Here is a 26,459-nt window from a genome sequence, read left to right on the forward strand (position 1 = left end):
TACTGGTAAGTGAGAACACAGATACTGGATCAAGGCAAGCCAACATATCTTCTGAGATGCAAATAGAAAGAGCAAAGCATCACGAGGCATTCACCTCTAGGGCACATGGAAGATCAAGTGAGCAGCAAGAAGCAGGCAGCCATGACCCAGTTTGCCAGGTCCTCATTTATCACAGAATTCCTTGATGCTGTCCAAGGTAGCAGAGTTCAGTTCCCTATCTGCCGGGATGATCTCTGACTTCATGTAAGGTTTCCCTGGGGCAGGATGTGTGCCTGACCTGGATAGTCTTCATTTTAATGACAAGACTAGCATTGCACTATGCCAGCAAAGCAGCTCCAGCCAGCATTCTGTTGTGGGTGGTCTTCTGCAGGTTCCCAGGGCACTGTTGCTGCTTAGACTAATCTCTAAATGACTGTCCCCAAGCCTTTTGAAGAAGGAAAAAGGGACAGGGGAAAAACCCTAACCAGTTGAGGGAACCTATAGGGAGATCAAGCAAGTAATCCTTCCACAACACATCCCTTGGGGATCATGCCAGAGACAGAACCTTGGACTGAATTAACTCATTGTGGACCTGGCTCAGTGTGACAGGTCTTATGTTCTTCAGGGAGCCCTTACTTTTCTGTGCCCATGTTTTATTCCTCCAGTTGGATGTGAGAACCTTAAAGGCAGTGACTGTCTTTTGCTTTGTTTCCATATCTCTGGTGGCTGGTTACAGTGCCATGCACATAACAGGTGCTTAATAAATGATTGTCAAATGAATGGATGGATGGAGGTAGTGTGGTACAGTGGAAGGCCTAGGTCAAATCTCACATCTGACACTACCCATGTCACCTTGGGAAAGTCATTTGACTTCCTTGGACCTCAGTTGCCTCAACTGTAAAATGAGGGGCTTGGACCAGGTGACTTCTGAGGTGCCTTCCAGGTCTAGATTCTGTGATCTTAAAGTTTCTTAGAATAGAGTGAAACTCAAAGTTCCATATATGTAAACCACATGGTAAGAACACAACCCAATGGGATCCAGTGTTGGTCTGTAGTGACAGGTTAGGGGGCCAGGCATCTCTAAGTGAGCTGGCCATGTCTTTTATGCAGAAGCCTAAAAATGGTGCTGGACAGCTAACACTAATAAGTTCTCTACTTCCTGGTAACCAATTAATCAACAAATGTTTATTAAACACTTACTATATGCTAGACACTGTACTAAACATTGGCAATACCAAGAAGGAAATACAGTCCCTTCTCTTAAGGAGATTTCATTCTAACAGGGAAGGCAATATGGAAATAAGTAAGTACATACAGAGCAGATTGGAGAGACTGAGGCAATGAAGTCAATTGTCTTATTGTCAATGTGAGGTCATGTTCGATGGTGACAGATATTTAGTGGGGGCTGTATCCCTTCCATCTCCAGACTAGAACTTATTGTGAGTGGGTTCTGAAAGATATCCTTTGTCATTATTAACCCACCAACCAATAAACCAATAAGCATTTGTTAAACACTGAGAAATATCTCTTGTCCTCAAGGAGCTTACATTTTATTCTTGGAGCATAAATTACATTTAATAGTGGAACAGATTTAAGCACATATACACATACGCACACACATAAGTACATACATACATACACACACACTCCCTCTCTCCTCCAGTGTCACAGCTTGGACTAGAGGGCATAGGTCAAACTATGGAGCTTAGGTTTCAGCCTTTCTGAAAGGCAATATCAGACCAGAAGCTCTGGTTTCCCTATTGTTCCCTGAGCACTGTCTTTCCACCCCATCTGGTCCTTCCCCACTCAGGTTCCCAGGTCTGGCCTCCAGCATCCCCTGCTTCCATCCTTGTAGAAAAGAGCCCCACCTCCCCCCAATCTTCATATAGTTCTCAGACTGGGCAAAATTCTCATAATGGATTGTTTCTGAAAGGTTTAAAGGGCTTTAGAATAAAGATGAGGGAAACTAGCTTCTCTTCTGATGTTATTAAAATAGAGCAAAAAGCTTTCTTCCCAACCTAAGAGGCAATAACAATAGTTCATATTTATATAACCATTAAAGTTTTCAGGGTCCTTTACAAACATGCCTCATTTGATCTTCATAATATCCCTGAGGTATTATTGTTATCCCCACTTTTTTTTTGGATGAGGAAACTGAGGGATGTTAAGTAGTGAGATTCAAACCCAGGTTTTCCTAACTAGATCCAAGAGGGGACAAAATACTAATTTTTCCTTATCCAAAGGACTTTTTAGAGGACAGCTCAACTCCAGGGCCACCCCAGGGCTTAGGTTCTAAACCCTCTCCAGAGGAGACCTAAATACCTAAGAGGGAGATCTGGAACTGAGGAGACCTCACAAGGTAGAAGGTTAAGTGTTGTTTTCCCATGTCCTACAAGGACATGGAAAATTGGAACTTTTTTATTAGTTTATTTATTTTTAGTTTTCGACATTCACTTCCATAAATTTTAAATTTTCTCTCCCTCTCCCCCCTCCCTCCCAAAGATGGCATGCAATCTGATATAGGCTCTACACATACATTCCTATTCAATGCATTTTTACATTAGTCATGTTGCATAGAAGAATTATAATGAATGAGAGAAACTATGAGAAAGAAAAAATAAAACAAAACAAAACAACAAAAAAAGAAAATAGTATGTTTCATTCTGCATTCAGACTCCATGGTTCTTTCTCTGGACGTGGATGACATTTTCCATCATGAGTCCTTTGAAATTGTTTCAGGTCCTTGCATTACTGAGAAGGGCTAAGTCTATCAAAATCAATCATTGCACACTGTGGCTGTTAACTGTGTACAATGTTCTCCTGGTTTTGCTCACTTCACTCAACATCGGTTCATATAAGTCTTTTCAGTTTTTTCTGAAGTCCTTCCTTTATTTTATTTTATTTTTTTGCCTTTTTGGAGGGGGGAAGGCAGGGCAATTGGGGATAAATGACTTGCCCAAGGTCACATGGCTAGTAAGTGTTAAGTGTCTGAGGTCGTATTTGAACTCATGTCCTCCTGACTCCAGGGCTGGTGCTCTATTCACTGTGCCACCTAGCCTCCCCTTGTTCATCATTTCTTACAGCACAATAGTATTCCATTACATTCATATATCACAACTTGTTCAGCCATTTCCCAATTGATGGGCATCCCCTCAATTTCCAGTTCTTGGCCACCACAAAAAGAGCTGCTATAAATATTTTTGTACATGTGGGTCCTTTTAGCATTTTTATGATCTCTTTGGGATACAGCCCTAGAAGTGGAATTGCTGGGTCAAAGGGTATGCACAGTTTTATAGCCCTTTGAGCATAGAACTTTTTTTTTTTTTACAAAAGTTATGGAATGCTAGAGTTGGAAGGGATATTACACATCATCAGTTATATGAAGAGTCTTGACTAAGGTCATACAGATGGTTAATAAAAGATCCACAACTTGAACCCACTTGAGCTTCATGACACCAAAACCATTGATCCATGATTTCATTCAAGGCCATATTTCCTGGAAGATAAGGTGTTTCAGGTTTGTTGGGAGCATGATGGTTGCAGCTGAAGCTTAAGGACACACACACACACACACACACCTCCTTGCAAATGATGCTATTGTAATTATCACTTCAGGTGAGTAGGAGCTAGAGAAACAAAGTCATGTTGGTTCTGGACTGGTGCTTGGACATACTTGCACAGCTACAGTTTCTCTAAGTTAAAAAATGCCCAGGAATAGGCTGTTTTCTCACAATAATGACACAATTTTATAACATGTTGAAGTTTACAAAACATTCTCTTCATAATAACCCTATGATGTAGGCAGTGCAAATAATATTGTTACTATTTTACAGATGAGGAAAGTGGGACCCAGAAAAGTTAAAAGACTCGCCCATGGTCCCATAGCTGGTAAATCCCAGCACTTGGATTAAGTTCTAGGTCTCCTAATGCTAAATCTAATGGTATTTGCATTGCAACATACTCTCTTTAACCATTATTCATAAACTCTGCTCTTCGAATGTGGGGCAGGGAACACCAGAGTTGTAGGCAGCTGGTGGGACAGCATGAATTTCCATCACTGCGAGCTTTGGAGGGAAACTCTCCTATCCTTTTCTTAACCTTTTGAAGTCAGGGCTTGGCAAGATTGTTGAGATATAAGACTCACGTGCCCATATCTGGTTTGTCCATCAATTCCAAGCCAGTCATCTTTCCCTTCCCTTCTCTGAACAGCAGGCATTCATGTTGCTCCTTAGAATATCACTAGATCTCATGATATGTATGAGCTGTACAGGTCCGAAAACCTTGGACTAGGAGAGGCAATGTGGGGTAGTGGAAAGAAAACTGGATTTGGAACCAGAAGATCTGGGTTCAGATTCCTTCTCCACTCCTTACTTCCCCTGTGACCTTGGGCAAGTCATCTTGTCTCTCTCAGACTCAGTTTCCTTATTAAATTTCCTTATTAAAAAAAGTTCTATGCCCAAATGAGGGGTTAGATTACATGGGGGTTGGTGAGGAGAAGTTAGATTCTCTTGTAAACCATAGGGACTATGGAATATATATATCTCCCTGAATGCAACTAAAATCCCCAATGAGCCCTAAAAATGACCCACCCTCAAATTTCTCTTTTCTCTTACCCAGAAGTGTCTTACACTAGCTGAGATAGCTGGAATTTGGACAAGAACATTAGTGGGTTTCTCAGGCTTACTCTTGTTCCAACCCAAATGCCTCAGGGAGGGGGGTGCGGGGCAGGGAGAGTGATTCCTGAATCTCTGAAGTCACTCTAGAACTCAGGGGTCCTGATCCCCAGCAATGCCTAACAACAAGCTTTAGGGACAGCAGATACAGTACTGTGAGATTTGTAAAAGCAGATGTTGAATTACACTTGATTATCTCCTGGAGGCTCATGACATTGGTATTGGACTTAGTGTGGGTGCCTGATTGTCTTAGCCCACTGCAGTCAGAACTCCTGAGCTCAAGTGATCCAGCAGCCTCAGCACTACCACTGCTACTCCTCCCCTTTACCCAGAGTAAAGGTCTGCTTCACTATGCCTGGCATCAAAGATTTTCTTAAAATGTAGTTCCTAGAGTAGAACACTATAGCATATTTACTTCTCTCCAAGTGGGGCTGTGTGGGCAGACTCAGGGAGATGTGCTTCTTTTGATTATTGAGTTTCTCTGAAACCTGATGTTGTGAGAGTGTCTAGCGTAGATAAGACAGATAGACAGAGATTAGGCTTCCAAGCACCATGCTATCTATCCTCCTCTTCCTCCTTTTCTTCTCTTCCTCCCTTCTTCCTTCCCCTTTCCTCCTCCATTTCTCCTCTTCTCTCAGTCTGGGCCATGCTTGAATTATCACAGAAATCTCAAAGGAAGCTACAGATCATAGCATATTAAAGCTGAAAAGGAGATTACCTGGTTCAAACACCTCATTTTACAGATTTGGAAACTAAGACCTAGAGGGGTTAAGTGACTTACCCAAGGGTATGCACTGCATTAGTGGCAGAGCTGAAACTGTCACCCAGCTTCCCCAAATCCCAACCCTCTATCCACTATACCCTACTGCCTCCAGATGACTGAATGGAGGAAATGCATAGGCCTTATAATCTTTCTTCCCCTGTCACCTCTCTAATCCTTCCACATTCAGTGTGCTATTGCGTAGTAGAAAGAACATTGAATTTGGAGTCAAAGAATCTGAGTTTGTGTCATAACTCTGATACTTGTGAAATGTGTGATCCTAAGCAGGTCACCTAATGTCTCTGAGACCCCTTTTCCCCTTTCATTCACCAAGCATTTATTAAGTGCCTACTGCATGCCAGACCAGACATTGTAATCACAGGCACTGGAATTGCAAAGACAAAAATGGAGTTTACATTCTATTCTTTACTTTTAAGACGGGGATAATAATCGTTCTATTACCTACTTCATAGACTACTGTAAAGAAAATGTATTATAAGTCTAAAAGCACTGTATGAATGTGCATTATTGCTATAGCACTGTAACTGACTCTTTCTACTGTATTGGGTGATCATGAAGACACTGAGGACAGGTCTTAGAGACTTTCTTCCCACCTCCATCCATATGCTGAAGATGTTAGGGAGAAATATGTGCACAGTAATTAAATTTAATAGACATCCATACCTATGGCTCAGGTGTCTCAAAGTGTAACTAATAAGAAGGAGCCACAGCAGCCCTGGCCCCACTCACCTGCCCTCCCAGATCCAGCATCATGTTGCACACATGACCAAGGCATGACCACAAATGATAGGTGCTGACATGTACTGAAGGGAAATCTTAGCTCTTTCTCAGGCAGCCCCTGAGAGATACCTAATGGCTGAGCTGTAGGCTGGGAAAAAGGGGAGGGAGTTAGTCCTGTTTTCTGACAGTACAGAAAACAGAAGTCTATTACCAGCAAAATCTTTTGGGAAGATTAGTTGGGCATGAAGCCAGAGGCTCTCTCTTGTGAATGCTAAAAGAATTTTAGACTAGGAGAATATTCTCCCATTCTAATAAGATGATAGCGAATAAAAACAAAAGAATAGAGAACAAAAGGAGAACCATGACTGATGATGGTGATGGCTCTAAATGGTTATTACCAATCAGCTCCTAGTGAAGGATATGGCCAGCTAAGGAGAAAGGAGACAGAATTTGTAGACTGCAAGTTCCTTGAGGGCAGGGTCTATATCTTATTTATTTTTATATTTCCCTTTGGCTCTTGAACAGTATCTTGAACATAGTAGGCACTTAATGTTGAATGAATGAATAATTAATTAGCAAATAAGACTATAAAGCTCAAAGTAGTTGCCAATCTGCATTGGCAGAGGAAGCTGGTTTCATGGTCAGTAGTTCCCTACACCAGTGAAATCAGAGGTCTGAACCAAATATATGGAGGACTTTGCAAAGTTCCTGACCCTATGTTTTATCTTTGAACTGAGGTGACCCTCAGTTAGTGAAATCTATGCCAGTGGAGCCTAAGCTCTAGCTGTTTCTTCCATTTTGGGAAGTCTTCAAGTATGGCCCCAAGTACTGCATGGAGACAAATCTAGCTAAGAAGATCACCGTAGGATAGTTACTAGGTGATGAATTCTTCAGTCATGATAGCCCTTGAAATAAAGAAAAATACAAAACAGTCCTATGCTGCCCCCTTCTGCTTTTGCAGACATGGTAGGATGATAGAAAAGGGGGCAACAGGCATAACAATAATATAGTTTTTAGACCATCTACAATCACTAATTTAACAAATGATTCTTTAAATATAAAAATTGTTCAATGGCTAAGTGAGATACCATTCTTGGGAAGGAACTGTACCTATAGATTAATATATTTTTGCTTTGTACCAAAACCATAAGATAAGAAGTTGTAGCTAAAGAGGATAAATTAATCAGCCAACCAAGCAAATAAACAAATACTCATTAAGCACCTACTGTGTGTCAGGTACCATATTAGGGGTGAGGGATACAAAAAGAGAGCTCATACTCTACCAAGGATGGTTCATAGGGCAAATTAAGAAACTGGCCAAGTGGTTTTTATTGGATGATCAAAAGGCAAGAAAAACATCATTTCAAGGCATTCCTGGTCATCTTGTGTTAGGGTGTTCATGATGTGCATAAATAAAAAGGCCAGCATGAAAATAATTGAGGTTGGGGCGGCTAGGTGGTGCAGTGAGTAGAGCACCGGCCCTGGAGTCAGAAGGACCCAAGTTTGGTTCCGGCCTGAGACACTTAACACCCACACAAAAAAGCTAGCCGTGTAACCTTGGGCAAGTTACTTAACCCCAATTGCCCTACAAAAAGCAAGACAAAACAAAACAAAAACAAAAACAAAAATAATTGAGGTTTATGTGTCAGCATCTATTGTAGGAAATGAGGAGGGAGAGAAATTCTATGAATACCTCTGAACAAAGTAGCAAGGAAAGTCTCTCTGTCCCTGTCTCTTCTCTTCCCTCTCTCTCCCTCTCTCTCTCTCTCTCTCCCTCCCTCCCTCCCTCCCTCCTTCCCTCTCTCTCTCCCTCCCTGTCTCTCTCCCCTTCTCTCCCTCCCTTCCTCCCTCTTTCTCTCTCCCTCTCTCTCTTTCTCTTTCTGTCTGTCTCTCTATCATACACACAACATACATTTATGTTGGAAAATATGGCTCAGGTTTAAGAAATGAAAGTGCCCAAAGACTGAATACTATGCAGATATCTCACTTGCATGAACACATTTTTTCAAGATGAGAGTCGGGAGATATAAGCCCTGAAAAACATCACAGGAAATGAAATTGACTATATCTTAACACACAAAAAATTAATGGTTACAGATGTAGGAGTCTTTTCAAGTCAGCCGTGTATAGTCAGACTGTAGACTTCTTGTGAAAAAGATCAAAATCAATACAAAATGAGAAGGATAAAGGCAAGGAGAAGCTATATCATCCAATTACAACAGCTCCAAAGAGTTATTTAAACAACTATTGATTCCCCCCAAATGTAAAAAGGATAAAGGAAATGACATTAGCATGGATTATCACTATATCTGATGGAAATTTAACCTGTGTAAAATCATCACCACAATGAGAAAATTAAAGAAATCTGGAAGCTTCCTTAATCAGCTAAACATGATTTCCTTACCTAGAGGAAGATAGGTGGTTCAGTGGCTAGAACACTGGGCCTGAAGTCAGGAAGATCTGATTTCAAATCTGGTCTCAAACACTTAGTAGCTGTGTTTAACCTCTGTCTGCCCTCAGTTTCCTCAACTGTAAAATGGGGACAATAACAGCACCAACCTTACAGGGTTGTTGTGTGGATCAAGCAAGATCATCTTTAAAAAGGCTTAGCACAGTGACAATAGATACTTGTTTCCTTCCCCTTGCCAAGGAAAGAGAAACAGCGATCAAAAGCCAGTAAAATTTTGAAGATTAGTTTATATTCTAAGTGGAATATACTTAGAATATAAGTAGAATATAAGCTAATTTGTAAAACTTTACAGAGACAGATGATGTATGATTTATGAGTATTATTTCCTCATATAACAGTGAGAAATGTTTGAGGGAAAAGCAAGTTTGTAAAAACCTTTATGTGAGACCCAATTAAATTAAATCATCTCATGAGCATCTAAGGATGAAAAGGAAGAAAGTAAAACAGATTAGAAATGCAATAGATCTGTCAGCATTTCTACAATAGATTATTTTCTTTATCAGTGACTGAAGAAACACCACATTTGGCCTCTCATAATCTTATCCCCTGGTGTGCCATATGATGAAGAGAAAATGGCATAAAAGCCAAAGAAAATGAGAAAAGCAGCTGGACCAGACCAAGTTCATATAATTGGAAAAAAGTGATCATGAGAATATTAATAATTTAATAACTCAGTCCTATAAATCTTCAGGAGAATGTACACAACTATCTGCACATATATACACATGTACACATACATGTACACATACACATATGCTTGATGAAAATAGAACAGGCAAGTTTTCACAAAAAAAAAATCCATAGCAGATCATACTCCACAGTTACATAATTAAATGAAAGGCACAAAGAATTCAAGGTTCCTTTGATTATTGTAAGTAGATTACCAAAAGAATTCAATAATAGAATATTTAAATAAAAATAAAGAAAGAAAAGAAAAAAATTAAAAGCATCTGATTCAGTGGAACAAAATGCTTTCCTAAAGGATCTCTTCCAACAAAGTAGTCTCCATAAATGTGTTAAGATGATAAAAGATTCCTTGATAGATGCAAATACAAAGCTGACTTCGTTCAACAGTTCAATTGTTATCAATATTCATCAAGGTATGAAAAAGGGATTCTTGCTAAAGTTGTCTGCCACATGATGATATCCTTTTTTTGGGGGGGGGGAGGGCAATTGGGGTTAAGTGACTTGCCCAAGGTCACAGGCTAGTTTTCATGTTAAGTGTCTGAGGTCAGATTTGAACTCAGGAACTCCTGACTCCAGGGTCAGTGTTCTATTCACTGCACCACCTAGCCGCCCCCCAACATGATGATATCCTGTACAGAGCACAAATATGTTGGGGTCTTCCAAATACTCTAGTTGGTAGGTAGTACTGTACTATTTGTGTCAAACCCTGGAATACTACAAAGACTATTAACCCAGATCCACAGTCACTGAAAAGAGTTTGTACTAACAACCTACACTGGAGGCAGCTAGATGAGCGACCCATTGAGGTAGTTGATGAGCTTATATATCTTGGACAGATACTTCAGACATATAATGAGCTGCACCCAGAATTCAATAGGAAAAGAACTAGACTGTATTTGGTAAATTGCAGAATGTTTTCAGTAATACTTAGGTGCTCCTGGAAACAAAAATCTGTCCTTTAAACTATTTTTTTTGGCAATGCTATATGACTATGAATCATGGAAGACCACATTCTCTCAAGAATCAAAACTGTGGCTGATCCAAAGGGCAATGGAGAGATGGTGAGGTGTAAATAGGTTATAATGTATTGCCAATGATGTAAGAAATGAAATAAAAAAAGATATCATTTAGGAGATGTATCTCAAGAAAATGAGATGGGTCAGCTGTAATGAAAGTGAAGATAATGGACAGTCAGTCCAAGAGCTTCACTGATACCCATATAATATCAAATGACATAGGGGAGGGCCTCCAGTTAATGGGGTGAACTCCCTATGAAGGACATATGAGAAGACAGAGCCATGAATTGTAAAGGATGAGAAAGCCTGGATGGTTTGCTATCTGTTCCTCTGGAAGGGTCTGTATTCAGAGTGAGGGGTCAGTTTTTGGCACCATATCCCCAGTATCTAGCACAGTGCCAAACATACAGTAGGTGCTAAATAAATGATTTTTGAATGGAGGAATGAAAACATAGATCCACTGAGGAAAAATGGTAATGTATAGCTAGCTAGGATTTAGATAAAGCCTTAAGATTTGCATGTTATACAATATTGTAAGGATGATCAACCGTGAAAGACTGGTACTCTGATCAAGACAATGATCCAAGACAGTTCCAAAGAACCCGTCATGAAAAATACTACCCACCTCCAGAGAGAAAACTGATCAATTCTGAGGGAAGATTGAAACATGATTTTTTTTCTTTATTTTTATTGCTTCATTTTGTTTGTTTTCTTTTGCAACATGGCTAATATGGAAATATGTTTTGCATTGGCTTTACATGTATAATTGCTATAAAATCACTTGCCTTCTCAAGGAGAGGGAGGGATAGGTGGTAGGGAGAGAATTTAGAACTCAAAAATTTTTAAAATGGTTGTTAAAAATTTCACATTACCGGGAAATATCTAACAAAATAAAAATAATTCTAAAAGATCTGCATGTTATCTCAGTTGATATTCACAACAACCATATAAGGTAGGTGCTATTGTTATCCCCATTTTACAGATGAGGTAACTGAGGCAGACAGAGGTTAAGTGACTTGCCCCAGATCTAATAAAATCTAAAGCTATTAAGTGCCTGAGGTCAGAATTGAACTTAAAAGTCTTCCTCACTCCAAGTCCCACACTCTGTCCTCTGCTCCACCTAGCTACATATGGCCTAGTGAGGCTAATTCTTGACTCAGAGTTGGACAGAATCCCAGCCCTGACTCCACCTCCTTCATGAGGTTCACTCCTTAGGGAGGCTGCATGGCAGAATGGAAATCACTCTGCACCTGAGTCTGAATCCCAGCTCTGACCCTTATTTGCTATGCGACCATGGGCACTTAACTGTCCTTGCCTATTGCAATGGGGACAGGTGCAGTGGAGGAACAGGGCAGGCTGAGGATGGGAGGGGCATGCTTTTCACCCTCCCTGCATGAGGCAGATGGCTCCCCAGGGCAGGGTTCTTAGTGACAGCTAGGGAGGCTGCACTGGGGAGAGTCAGGAGAAGGGTGAGGATAGGTCCCTGGACTATAGGACTGCAGTCTGAGCTGTTTCATTTTGCTAAGTCATTCTCTAGCTCTGGCCCCAGACAGAGCAGAGCAGTCAGGCATACCCAGCCTTAGCGTTGGGGAGAGGAGGAATAACAATAGTTGGCATTTACATAATTTGGATATACTTCATATGCATACATTATTCTATCCATTCATTCAATTGGCTCTGGGTCCCCTCAGAACCCCTATCAATTCTCAGTTGAACTCTGAATGTACTGACAGGCAGTTAAAAGGAATAGATTTATACATACTGCAGGGACTCTTACCCATCAACTCTAACCTTCACATTTTACAGGTTGGTAAGGAGAGGCGAACCTGGGATCATAGATTTAGAGCGGGAAGGAACCTTAGAAGTCACTTAGTCCAACCCTGTCTTTTTACAAATAAGGAAACTAAGTCCAAGAGAAGTTGAATGAGTTGCCCAAAGTCTTAAAGGTCTGAGGCAGGATTTGAACCTCGGTCCAAGGTTCTTTCCACTATATAAAAAAAAAAAACCAAATAAAAAAACAACCCTCTCCCCCCCCCCAAAACCCTTCCCTCTCCCAAGGTCACATAACTCCAGAAGTTTCTTTACCCCTTTCACAACAAACCACTTGGGGATGGTGGGGGGTGGGGGGCTAGGGGTGGTTTGGTTTCTAGGTCTGGTAGAACACAGAGAGCCATGACCTCCATTCACAGAAACAAAGACTCTTTGAGCTGAAAAGACCTCCAAGACCAATTACTCTACCCCAACTCATACCTAGGGAGGGGGATTCCTCTGCAGCATTCCTGACAAGTAGTTCAATAATCCACTCTACTTTTGGACAGGTCAAATTGAAAAGTTTTTCTTTCTTTTTTGGGGGGGTGGGGTGGGGGGCGGGGTTTGTACTTAATGAACTCCTAATGAGTAAACTCCCTCCACCACTGCAAATTGACATCTGTTCTGCCATTTACAAGCTTAGAGAGTTGTCTGGGGATTGAGAGGTTAAATAACTTGCCCAGGGTCACATGTCAGTATATATCAGGGGTGGGACTTGAACTCAGGTCTTCTTTAATCCAAAGCAAGCTCTTTATCCATTAGACCAGTAGTCTAAAACTTTTTTGATTGTGCACTGCTATCAATGAAAAAAAATTGAGAATGCACCTTCAACATGTGGATATTACTTATTTATAAAGTATATCCATGTATACTTAGAGTTCCTTGAGGGCAGGGACTGTTTTTTGTCTCTTTTTGCCTGGCATATAGTAGGTGTTCAAAACATGCTTTAAATGCCAAGTTGACAGTTGTCTCTTTTTTGCTTAGTGCACAATACGTGCTTAGTAAATGCTTTAAATGTCAGGTTTACAATTGTCTGTTTTATCCTAGAGGCAGCAGGAAGCCTCACACATAGTAGGCACTTATCTTTTGACTGAAAACAAAAACCTCCCACAATATAGTCTTTCAAATACTTGAAAAAGGTTTACATTTTCTCCTTAAGTCTTTTCTTCTCCAGCTTAACCATCCCCATTTTTTTCAACTGATCCTTGCACAACATTGTATCTAGTCTCATTATTCTGATTACCATCTTCTGGATGCACAGCAGCTTGCTAATTTCCTTCCTAAAGAGAATCACCCAACTATACTCAGCACTCTCCAGAAGTGACTGGACAGGAGCAGAGTGGGGAGACTGTTATTTCACTTTTCTTTACCTGAGGTAGGAATGGCCATATGCCCAACTCAGAAATGAGAAGGCCTAGGTCCTCATGAGATGTTTGACTTAATTGGAAACACCGTGCAAGATGGCCTGGTCATCCTTGATGAGGTGGGCTTAGGGACACTAGAAAATGGGGATTTGCAAAGAAATCAATAGAACCAGTAGGATAAGTTATGCACTGGCCAAATGGATATAAAGGAAAACCACATCCAAAGATTTCAGAACTCTGGTCAATGCCAAGGTGAGTCATTATGTCAGAGGACTAGTGGTGATGCAGACCTCTCACCTGGCAGCAGAAAAGCAGTAGACTCTAGGTGTGTAATGAGGCATACACTTTCAGATTTAGACAATATGTCCATTTGTTTGGACTTTTCTTATTTGGAACAGGGGGCAGGTTCTTTTGTGGGAATTGAAGAAAATCATTGGGAAGTGATAGTGTTGTAAAAAGAAAAAAAAGCAACTAGGTAATATAGGGGATAGAGTATTGGACTTGGACACAGAAAGGTCTGAGTTTGAATCACACCTTAAGCATTTACTGTGTGACGTTGGACCAGTCACTTACTGTCTCTGTGCCTCAGTTTCCTCATCTATAAAATGAGGAAGTTGAAGTTCATGGCCCCTGTGGTCTCTTCCAGCTTTAAATCTATTATTCTATGGTTGATAAAACATTTTTAAAAAGAAAGAAAAATAGTGGAAAGCAATCTCTTACTCCTTATTATTAGATAATAAAAACTTTTTAATATAATAAAATAATAGAAATACTGTTTTTAGAGGGCAGGGATAAAGAAGGGATTGTTGTCCTCTGAGAAACCACTTACAGACACTTCTCTGAATCCACTTTTGTGAGGGGGTAAACTGAGACCAAGAGAGGGTTGGAAATCAGCTAGGTTGGGATCAGCTATATCATTTGCACTGGACATTCTGTACTGGCCTGAGCTGGCCATGGTTACAGCTCAGTGCCCTGGCCAATGCCTGGGGGCAGGGGTGGAATAAATCATAGCCTTCTAGCAGGAAGGGTCTTTTCTCATATGGTGGAGAAAAGAACCTTGATCTTACTCTCCTGTCTCCTGTATAGAATGCCATATTGCTCTATGCATCAAGTAGAAGAGAAAAATAATTCAGAAACTCCAGTTTGCATCCCAGGGGCAATGTAGAAATCTAGAGTTCTCTGCCTCCTCTCTATAGCTGCGTCCCAGAGAAACTTGGTTTTACACCCTAGGTGCTCAGTGGTTCTAAAAATCAGGGAGCTTAGGGGTGGCTAGGTGGCGCAGTGAATAGAGCACCGGCCCTGGAGTCAGGAGGATCTGAGTTCAAATCCGACCTCAGACACTAAGCACAAAAACTAGCCATGTGACCTTGGGCAAGTCACCTAACCCCAATTGCCCTCCAAAAAAAAAAGGCAAAAAATAAAGAATAAAAAAAAATCAGGGAGCTGGAGTCAGTGCATTCATGCCAGGCAGATGATGTTTCCCTTTCTTGCTCAACCTTTAGGGAAGGGAGCCACAGGAAAGGGACTTATTTGGGGGATGAGGCTTCAACCAGTCAGGGAGCCAGGAGAGGGGTGTTTTACCTCATCAAATTCGGCTTCATCCTCACAGTTCTCCAGTACCCTTGAGTAGAAGGAGTGTCCTGAGGGGGAGAAAAAGAGAAGGCATGAGAGTCGGAACCATTTTGTACATCTAGGCAGAGAGAGGTGAGTTCCATATCATTTGAATAAGGGTCATTAGTTATCATTAATATTTCAAATGTATATGTACAAAACATTTATATTTGGCACACATTCTAAAGTCCCAAGATGCAGAATCACTGTTTGAAAAGGTAAAAGGTGAGAACTCCTTTCCCAGCCAGTTCTATGTCTCCCTGGTTCCTGTTCTCCACTGCCTGACTCCTCTGCTGTGCCCTCTGGAATCCGTGTTCTGTGGCGACAAGTTGCTTTGTGCTCTTTAGGCTCTCTCTGATCTCAGCCATTCTTATTCTCATGTTCACGAGAATGAGAAGACAGACCTCCTCCTTGCTCCTCACAGCTACTCCCAGACTCCTTTCCTCTGCCCCCATCCCTCAACTGCCTTTTCTCCTTAGAAGTTCACCCCATTCAATGATACCCCCCCTTTCAAGATCTTTATAGACCCTTCCTCAGTGAGTTCAATTCAGGGCTTACAGTGTCTCCACACTATCCTCATCCTTTGGGATTTCATTATGCACACTGATGATCCTGCCACCCTATTTATCAACCTCAACTACTACGACCTTCATCTGTACTCCAGGTGGTCACATATTAGACTATACTGTCACCCCCAAATATTCCACCTTCAGGACAACAGTGAGTCTTAATTCCACAAACATCTGGAAGTCCTTGGCAGAGGCAGTGCAAGATTCCCAGATGGTGCCAGCAAACATCTTAACAGACAATATAATCATGGCGACCAAGTTCTTTGATGATGACCTCCTTGTCAGCATGTCTAAAGTAAGACTTTCCTACTTCTGAGAGAAAGATGTGTGTATATTTCAGAATTAAAGTTTTATTTTATTTTATTTTTAGGTGGTGGGGGAGGGAAGGGAGATGTTTTAGTTTCCTCCACACTCTCTTTTATTGGCACCATCATCTCTAACTCCCTCTGGCAAAAAATACCTGCAACCATCCAGTGAGCAGCTTTATGTAGGCAGTCAGGTGGCCTTTTCCTAGCTGATGATCAGCCTCCACTGACCAGGCCAAATTCCCCAACCTCAGAATGGAACAAGGAAGGGAACTGAGACCCCTGTCTAGTTGCAAATACAGTTGGATTTACATTGAGCAGCGACCTTCTTGTACATGTCATCTTCCCTCCCTTGCTCCCCTCTGTCCCTATTGGTGCCACCTGCTTTCTTGGCCCCTGCTTTTGGATAGAATTCATTTTCCAATCCCGTGTTTAGTTTTCATTGTTCCATATGTCTTCATGAATGTAAAAAATAGCCTGTGGTATTATTATGTAATGTAATTAAAATCAATTTGTGAACTAAAACATTAAAAATATTGTAATTGCCTCTGGTAACAATCTCAGGTGCTTTCACTTTGCCCAATAACCTCACTTATGAGGCTTTTCGTTGACAGCGTGGCCTCTGGTCCCTTGATTACTCCCTATTCTTCCAATCTAGCCCTATTTTTCTGGTTTTGAAGACATCAAGTTTCCTCCAAAGTCTTAGCCCCATTGTTAATCCACAGAAAAAGTCACTTTCCATTCACCCTTGTACCCCTTGCCTCCTTTTCTTTCCCCTATTCATACTCTGATAACCTTCGATCCTGGATCTCTCTCATTCTCTGCTTTCTCTGTATCTGTTCCCAGGTCATTGAAAAATGGAGGAAATCACAATCTAATTTGGACTGAGTCCACAACAGCAACAGGGTTGTTATGAGGATCGAATCAGAGGCTAATTTTTAAAGGACTTCACAGATCTTTAAGTGTTCTATAAATGCTAGCTATTAGTGTGTTCACTCTCACTAAAGGTATTCAAAAGGCAGCTCAGTAAGCACTTGTCAGGGATATTGTAATATTGTTTTTAGTCATTTCTGACTTTTCATAAACCCTTTTGGGGCTTTCTTTGCAAAGATACTGGAGTGGTTTGCCATTTCCTTCTCCAGCTCATTTTATGGGTCAGGAACTGAGGTGAACAGGAGTAAGTGACTTGCCCAGGGTCAGATTTGAACTCAGAAAGAGGAGTCTTCCAGGCCTAGAACTTTACCCACTGAACCACCTAGTTGTCCTCATATTATAAAGAGGATTCCTATTTAGATACAGGTTGGTGTAGGGAGTTATGGGGTCCCTTCCACCTTTGAGATCCTGGCAACTTCGCCTATCTCTACGCTGCTGCTTGTAATCTTTTTTATTAGTCTATGATGGATTTTCTTTTCTACTTCCCACAACAGCTGTTCCAAACCTTGTCGTCTCTTGTTAAGACGATAGCTCTGGTCTTACTCCCCGCCCTCTCAGCACATGATTTTTGCTCCTAGTTTACTAAGAAAACTGAGGTCACCTGTTTTGAGTTTCTTCATTTCTTTTTCTCCACACCCCAGACCTCTCTACATCTTCACCCAGCTTCTCTTTTGCTGTTTTTGGCCAAGAAGAAACTTTAATAGATGTTTGCATAGTTGATGTAATCCACTGACATCTATGCCTTCATGCCAGATTTTTTACCTGTTTTCAGAACTCCTTATCAAACCCCTTCTTCTGTCCGGGTGGTCTGTAGTATAGTCCCCTGATGTGTTACTTCTCTGCTAAAAAAAAGACTCCAATGGCTCCATAGTGCCTTTAGTTCCCCTTCACTCCCTTAACTTGCTCCCACCTTGGGGTAACCAAGTCAGTCCTGTATCCTGAATCACCATTCACTTCTTTCCATACTCTAGCCTACCAAGCAACCTCACTTGAAACATCATCAAACAGCTCCTAAAATCCCATCACTTTCATGATTTCTTCTTCAACTGACCACAGAATAATAGGTGACTATCTCCTAACATCCTGCCTATTGGTCATGGAGCTCCCATAGCTTCTCTGCCTGATCAATTCAGTTTTGCTCAATTAAACACCTACTATGTGCCAAACATTGAGGTGCTAAACTTCCTTTTACAGATGAAGGGATACCAGCAACAAAAAGTAAACAGTCATAGCATCATAGGCTGCAGGGGACTTTAGGACTCACTTTCCCCTTCCTCCCCGCCCCCTCCCCATTGATTGTAGATGATGTCAACATCCAACTGGTCTAATGTTTTAGTTTAAGTTTTGTGTTCTCATCCTTCTACTTTCACATTCTATATTATGTTAGTTTAATGATCCTAGATTATAAACTCCTAAAATCACATGGGAATTAGAAATTCCCAAAAAGTATGGGAAATTCTCTTTGGTTAGCACCTATTAAGCACCAATTTTAGTGATGATGATGAGGGAAGGTAAGATTTTAGTAATGATAATAGGAAGGTAAAGCATTAAAGCTATTAGGGACTTTACTAATTATATAGTTCAGTCCCTTCATATGACAGGTGAGGAATGAAATAACTTGTATAAGGTTACAAAGTAAATTAGTGGCAGAATCTGTGACATTTGACTCAGATGAGAGGAGGAGACTTTAGTGGGCTGGAAAGGCTGGATATGAGCCTTATTAGGATAACAGGTATTTATTAGAGGGGGTAAACAGAACTGGGCAAGCAAAGCCATCCCTCGAAATGTCTTCATTTCTTTTAATGGCATCCCCACCCTTCCAGTCCCCAGGTTCATCTTTGACTTGGGATCATTCTTGACTCTTCCTTTTCCCATGACACACAGATCTAATCAGTATGGAATTCTTACTGATATTCTCTTCACTCACATAGCTTTCCTCCCCAATTTAAGTCCTCACCACATTTCCAATGTATTTTTGAAGTAGCCTCCTACCTCTTCTGCCTGTCTCCAGTCTCTTCCCTATGTAACCCAGCCTCCATACAGCTACCCAACTGATATGCCTAAAACATAGATCTGACCATGCCACTTCTTTTCCTCCTAGCAGCTAAGTGATGCAAGAAATAGCACTGGTCCTGGAGTCAGGAAGACCCAAGTTCAAATGCTACCTCAGACAATTATTAGCTGTGTGAACCTGAACAAGTCACTTACCCTCTGCTTGCCTCATTTTCCTCAACTAGAAAAATGGGAATAATAAGAGCACCTATCTACCTTCTAGGATTATTATGAGGATCAAATGAAATATTTAAAGAAAAAACAACCCAAAACCAGCACATTACCTAGCACACAGTAGGCACTATATAAATGCTTATTCTCTTACCCTCACTCTGCCACTGCCTCCCCTCCCCCTCAGTGGGGGTAGGGGGAGGAGAGCCTTTAGTAGCTTCTTATTGCTTCTGATATAAAATACAAACTCCTCAGCTTTTGCAGCCCTTCACAGACTACCCAACCTTTCTAGTCTTATTTTGTATCATTGCCCTTCATGCACTCTCCATTCTAGTTGAACTGACCTATTAGCTACCACCACAAATGTCATTCTCACCTCCACACACAGGCTGTCCCCCATTTCTGGCATACGCTCCCACTTTTCTTCTGTTTCTAATAATGCCTGGAATCTTTCCAAGCACAGTTCAGATGCTTCCTTTTATGTGAAGCCTTTCTTAATTCCTCCAGCAATTAGCACTCTTTCCCTCTTAAAATTACTTTGCATTTATTTACTGGAGTACATATTGTGTCCCCCACCTAAGCTCATTGAAGGTAGGGACTTATTTGTCTGTGTATTCCCAGAGCCTCACACAGTGCCTTGTATACTGCCAGTACTTAATAAATGTTGAATTAAATGAAATTTATGTTCTTACCCTAAGGTTAGTCACCTGGGGAATCTTACTCATTCCCAGGCAGGAGGTTAAAGAAATCCTTGGTGTGTGGTTTGGGGTGGGTGTGGAGGACTGGCCTCCAGTCTAGCTGGTTTGTACCTTCAACCTTTTCTCTTCCAGTCCCATTAGCAGCAGCATCTCTCCCTCCTCACTATGGTTTCCATGTCTCAGTGAGCAGATTCTTGGCAGAGTGTAATGAGAATGGGAATTTGAAGATCTTCCCTGCCCCTTAATAGACCTAGGGGGGAGTTTGAAGACCTCCCCTGCTTTGAAAGTAAACTGCCCCCTAATAGGCTGCATGTAGTCACATGGAGCCTGTGGTGGGAGGAGTTTGCTGAAGGGAAGCAGAGCCCACAGGAAGCTGGTCAGAGGTACGAGACAGTGGGGGAGAGAGGACACTCAGGCAAAGAGTCAGATAGGCTTGTGAGTTGATATTGATCTCGTATTGATTTGTGGGAAGGCTGAAGGATGCTGTGGATCTCAGTGCTATTATGGCTTCTGAATATGTTTGGTACTATGATGGAATTGGCTTACTGGTTTTGGATTTGGTTTTCTGGTGTCTAAATAAATGCTTCAGTTCTAGCCTCTATCTGGAGAGTTTGGTATATTTCGTGATTGAATGTCACGCAATACTTATAGTCACAGTCTTTATTGTGATCGTGGGTGCTGTAAATATTGCATTGGTGCTACACAGAGCTGGCTCCACTTTTGCCCCTAGCCAGGTGGAGGTCTCTATGTGTTAGGCTTACAATGTAAGTTGCTTGTTCCCCTGGACCCTTTCTTTCCTGTCTTTACAACATTTTCACCCCCTCTAACCAATACTTGCTCTCTTTATAATGCTCATACCCAACCTTTCCTGCCAACTCAAGTCTCCTCTCACAGATTTGGCCACTAATTCATTTTTTGTAACCTTATACAAGTCATTTCACAACTCACCTACCATATGAAGGTATTGGATTGTACAGTCACTAAGGTCCCATATAGCTCTAAAATCTTACCTTTCTATCATCATCACTAAAATCTTACCTTACCTCGTCATCATCATCACTAAAGTTAATGATGGTTATGATGACATGTATATAGCCCCTTAAAGTTTGTAAAGAATGTTACATATAGTACATTATTTTATTTGAACCTCACAACAGCTCTGTAAGGTGGGTACAACAGCTTTATTCCCATTTTACAAATGAAGAAACTGAGACTCAGATTAAAATCACTTGCTCATGGTCTCAAGGTCAAATAATCATCATTTGAATAACCTGTAGAAAATTATTCAAGAGCTCTGAGACCCAGTTCATCAAGAACAAATATTTGACTTCTTTCCCTCCTTATGTAGGCTGATGCTGCTATAACACATAAAATCTCTTAATTCTCTTCTACATCTTCCCAGAGTCATGTTCATTTTCTGTTTAACCCCCTATTAGTTTTGTACTATCAGAATAAAGGGCTGGTTGGAGAAGGTGGAGCAAGCCCTTTCCTATAAATCTGATGTCGGTGATGTCCTTTTTTGAGGATTGCAAGAACATGGCCCTCCTTTTATTTCATGGAGTTATTGACTTAGGAAAAAAATCTCAGAATCCCAGAATTGGAGACAGAAGGGACCTCAGCACCCATCTAGAACTACCTGTACCCCCCAAAGGAACCCCAACTACAAAATACATGCCTGGATTTGGTCCAGATTCTTCTTGAGGCCCTCCAAGGTGGGGGAGCTCATGACCTCCCAATGCAGCCCATTTTCTACTTTTGGACAGTTCCAATTGTTAGGAAACTTTTTCTGACATTAAGGCTAAATTTCCCTTTTTGTAACTGTCATCTGGGCAGCCAAATGATGCAATGGATAGAGGACCAACCAGCTGTAATGCGAATGTAAATTTTAAAGATCTTCCCTGCCCCTAGGCTAAAGTGCACCAGAAGCCTGGGGAGGGAGGCTTGTTTTTCAATAGATACTTTTTGATTGGCCAGTGGGTCAATAAGGTTGTTACATTCTCTGAGCCAGGAGAAGGCTATATAAGCCCTGATGTGTAGCTTTGTTTTGGGACTCACTTTGAGAAGTGTTCTGTGATTTGATCTGAATTCTGGGAAGCCATTGTTGAGAGTCCCCCGGCTTTGAAAAACCCAGAATGTGGAAACCCAGATGTTGACTGGGTATGGATGTAATGGTTGGACAGTTTGGAAATCTGTCTACTTGATGTTTCTGTCTTGATAATTATGCCTGTATACTTTGAGGTTCAGGGTGCTGACCTTTTCTCCTGAACAAGGTAAATGATATATGTCTGACTGATTAAAGTAAGCTTGTTAACCCATTTTGAGTTGCTTTCCTTTAACAAAGCAGATCCAAGAACCTGTGCTAGCAGCCACCCTGGGGACGCCAGGGTACTTGCTGCCACACCAGCCCTGGAGTCAAGAGGACTTGAGTTCAAATCCAGCCTCAGACAATAGCTTTGTGACCCTGGGCAAGTCATTTCACCTTGTTTGCCTCCGCTTCCTTATCTGTAAAATGAGCTGGAGAAGGAAATGTCAAACCACTCTAGTATCTGCCAAGAAAACCCCAAAAGGGGTCATGGATAGTTAGACACAACTGAAAAGAATTAAGAACAACTGTCATCCACTATTCCTGGTTCTGCCCTCTGGAACCAAAGAGAACAAATCTAATCTGTCTTCTACATGACAGCCCTTTAAGTATGTGAAGATAGCCATAGTGTCCCTGTCCCCTACCCTTCCTTTCTCCTCCAGTCTTCTCCATGCTAAACATTGCCAAGCCCATCAACCAATTTTTATGTGAAATGGACTCCAGGCTTATGATATCCTGGTTGCCTTCCTCTGGGTGCTCTCCAGCTTAACCATTTCCTTCCTAAACTGTAACTTCAAGGATAGAGCACAATAATGGATATGTTCTGACCAGGGCAGAGCACCAAGTTCCTTAAAGGTGGTGATGTACTAGTGAATATTTAACAATTGGCTCTCAAAAAAAATACACAGGACACATTTTAAATTTTAATCTGCATTATGAACATTTTCTCCATTACATTCATAAGCCTAGACAATCAACAAAACTAAGTTGAGCTCCAATTTGTAGCATTTGCCAATTTTTAAGGTATAAATGCTCCCACTGAAAATTTAACAATCAGCTCTAGAGAGCTAGTATGAGCTAGGTTAGCATATTACTGCTTAAAGGTCTTAACTATTCTTTGAGACCCAAGGGAGTTAAGTGATCTGCCTAAGGTTATGTAGGTAATAAATGGCAGAGATTGAACTCAGACCCAGGGCAAATCATCTGACCTTTTGGGGTCTCAATTTCTTTATCTGTAAAATGTAGATAACTCCTGTAATACCTACCTCATAGAGCTGTTGGGAGGCTCAAATGTGAGACTATACAGACCTTCAAATGCTATGTAAGAGTAGCTGGCCATGGTAGCATATACCTGCCATCCCAGCTACAGGGGACTTTGAGGCTAGATTTGGGAGTTCTGAACTGCAGTAGGGTAAGAGCTGATGAGGTGTCTGCATTAATTTCAGCACTGGCGTAGAGAGCCTTCTCCTAATACAGAGGTTCCCAAATATTTGACTTACCACCCCCTTTTCAAAACCAGCAAATTACCACCCCTGGAAATCTACTTTCTTTAACCCTTTGTCAGGTTTGTTTGTTTGTTTTTGAAATCTTCATTTTAAAATATATATATATATATATATATATAATTTTAAAAAATTATGCATCTTCAATTTAATAATTTATTGTAAATTTGTGGGGGGTTTCTGCATTGAAATTCTGGTAATGCAATATTACATCATGTAACTGATAGTATCATTGTAAACAAATCATTACATGCAAATTTTACTGCTAACACATGCTGGACTTTTCAATATGCTCACCTGCCAACACTTGCTTGATAAGACCTGTTGGGGGACTTGATCACTGATTGGTTATGACTTGCATTTTGTGTGTTTATGTGGAAAATAATGCAATCACTATGACTTTAACTCTATTACAAAATAGATGAAACATGTACAAACAGTTTTTCAAAAATTTCTTATCTTCTCTTTTTTTCTTATGCTTCCACAGACCCTTATTTTTATTCAATGCCCCTCCAATTGCACCTGAGGCTACTACCACCCCCTTGCATGATTCCGACACCTCCCAGGGTACAGTATTGCCCACTTTGGGAGCCTATGCAATCCCTTCTGCATCCAGCAAGAAGTCACTGGATGGCCTAAGGAAGAATAAACTGTACCAGGTCAAAAATAGAGCAGGTCAGAGCTTCCATGTCCATTAGCAGTGAGATCAAGCTCATGAGTGACTGCCACTCTTTTGGCCTGCCTGGACAAGATAAGAAGACAAAGTCTAAAAAACAGTGCTAATTAAGTGGTATGATCATTAATATTAATTTTATTATTTATAATTTTAATTAACATAGTTAAGAATTGATTGGGGTCATTGTCCTTAGGACTCAGATGCTACTGACTTACAGAGGAAAGTCCTTGGTGGATTGATCATCACTTTGCATTTATTATTATCTGCATTAATGTTTTCCTCTATTAACACAAATAATTAAGACTTGATGGTGTAAACACACACTGTTAAAGGAAAACATGGTTCAAACTGTAGATCCAGAAGGGGACTTAGATATCTAGTTTGCTCCTATCTTTTATAGATGAGGAAATTCAGGCTCAGAGGTGGGACAGTCCCAGGAAATTCCCATAATAAATACCAAAGTCAGCATTTGAACCCAAGGGAGGATCTATTGCAGAATTAGGGATCACATGACCATAGATTGATAGCTGGAAGGAACTTTGGAGATCATTTAATCCTACCTCTCCCCCATCTTACAGATGAGAAAACTGAGTCCCAGAAAGGAAAAGACAATTATCCAAAGTCAAAGTTGGTCTGAGCATATGCCATGATTCTCACAGACCAATGTACTTTCCATGATACAGGGCTAAATGAGTATATGATTTGAACAATATTAATAGTTAGTATTTAAATGTTTTAAGGTTTGTGAAGGGTTTTATACAAGAACATTTGTTGTTGTTCAGTCATATCTGATTCTTTATGCCTCCTTTTGGGGTTTCTTTAGCAAAGATACTGGAGTGGTTTGCCATTTCCTTCTCCAGCTCATTTTACAGATAAGGAAATTGAGGCAAACATGGTTAAAGGACTTGCCCAGGGTCATATAGCTAGGAAATGTCTGAGGCCAGATTTGAATTCACAAAAATGAGTCTTATTGACTCTAGGCCCAGCACTCTGTCCACTGTGGCACTCACCTAATAACCCTGTGAGGGAGAAGTTATTGTTATTCCCATTTTACAGATAAGGAAACTGAGGCTAAGACAACAGGAGTAAAGGTAAAAGGCTTTAACTTGCCCTTACCTGCCAGGGCCACCTCACTAGAAAAGATCCTAATAGCTAGTCAAAACTAGTGGGTTGAGACCAAGTTCAAAGGAACAGCGTTATAATGCTTTTTATAGTCAACAATTCAATGCAACATCTATTCACTGTGTGCTCGTCCCTCAGTTAAAATCCTTGAATGTTCACTGTGGCATGAAGGTGGCCGTGCTCTGTACAGGCTCTGGTGAATGAATTGGATGTGTTATCTAAGGACCTGGACAGGGAAGTTCAGAGAGAGCTGGGAGGGACTTTAAAAGACCATCTATTCCAATGATATCAAATTCAGAAATAGATCCTTACTGACTACATATTGACTTAGAAAGTGACAAATTAACATTATTATGGTGCAGTTTATTTTTATTTATTTTGTTAAGCATTTCCCAATTACATTTTAATATGTCTCTGGCAGCACATAACAGGGTGTTTTTCTGGCCCCCTGGTGGCAAGGGAGTTTGACACCTCTAATGTCTGGTCCACCGGCGTCATTCTATAAATGAGGAAACTGAGGCATGTGGAGGTAAAATGACTTGGCAGAACTAAGATTCAAACTTAGGTCCTCAGATTCTAAATAAAGGGTTTTTTCCCCCTGAAGAACCTGACAGATTTATACCAGTATAAACAAGACCTCTATTTCTGTGGCATTTTAAAGTATGCATGAAGATTTCTCTTGAATCTTCTACTTGCCACATGACCTTCTATGAGTCAATCCCCTCTCTGTCCCTCAGTTTTCTCATTTGTTAAAAGAGGGTGTGGGACTACATGATCTCTAAGGTCTTTTGCAGTTTGAACATACCCTGGCTCTAAGGGTGAAGGTTGGGGCAGGGCCAAAGGGTTCAGGAAACGATGCTGCTTTTATACCCAGGCAGGAATAAAAAGTAGTACATTGCCAAAAAGGAAAGGCACTGATTTGGGAGGACACTGATGTTAATTTGCATCCAGAGACACAGAAAAAGAGAGGAAAATAAACTGTAGGAATGTTTCATTGTCTTATTCTGGAATGGGGTAAAGGTCAGTCACCCAACCTCTGTCTGTCTCAGCTTCCTCAATTATAAAATGGGGATAGTGATAATACTTACCTCCCAAGGTTGTTGTGAGGGTCAAATGAGATATTTGTAAATTGACTAATAGTGCCTGGAATATAATAGGTGCTTAATAATCCTTGTTTCCTCCTTTCCTTCTTTCCTTCCTTCCTTCCTTCCTTCCTTCCTTCCTTCCTTCCTTCCTTC

The 26,459-nt window shown here is 40.9% G+C and overlaps 1 protein-coding gene across 1 annotated transcript in view; it reads right to left on the minus strand.

Moving 5' to 3' along the window:
- Positions 1–26,459, minus strand: part of OTOF (otoferlin) — a 187,330-nt gene that overhangs the window by 138,714 nt on the left and 22,157 nt on the right. Inside the window, exon 2 of the mRNA XM_069071807.1 lies at positions 15,081–15,139. Within this exon, the coding sequence (XP_068927908.1) occupies positions 15,081–15,139 (59 nt within the window). The remainder of the gene's footprint in view (positions 1–15,080; positions 15,140–26,459) is intronic.

Source organism: Petaurus breviceps, unplaced genomic scaffold (genome assembly GCF_028583685.1).
Source record: "Petaurus breviceps papuanus isolate PSGF00001 unplaced genomic scaffold, PetGlider_PUasm1.0 90845, whole genome shotgun sequence".
Classification (NCBI taxonomy): domain Eukaryota; kingdom Metazoa; phylum Chordata; class Mammalia; order Diprotodontia; family Petauridae; genus Petaurus; species Petaurus breviceps.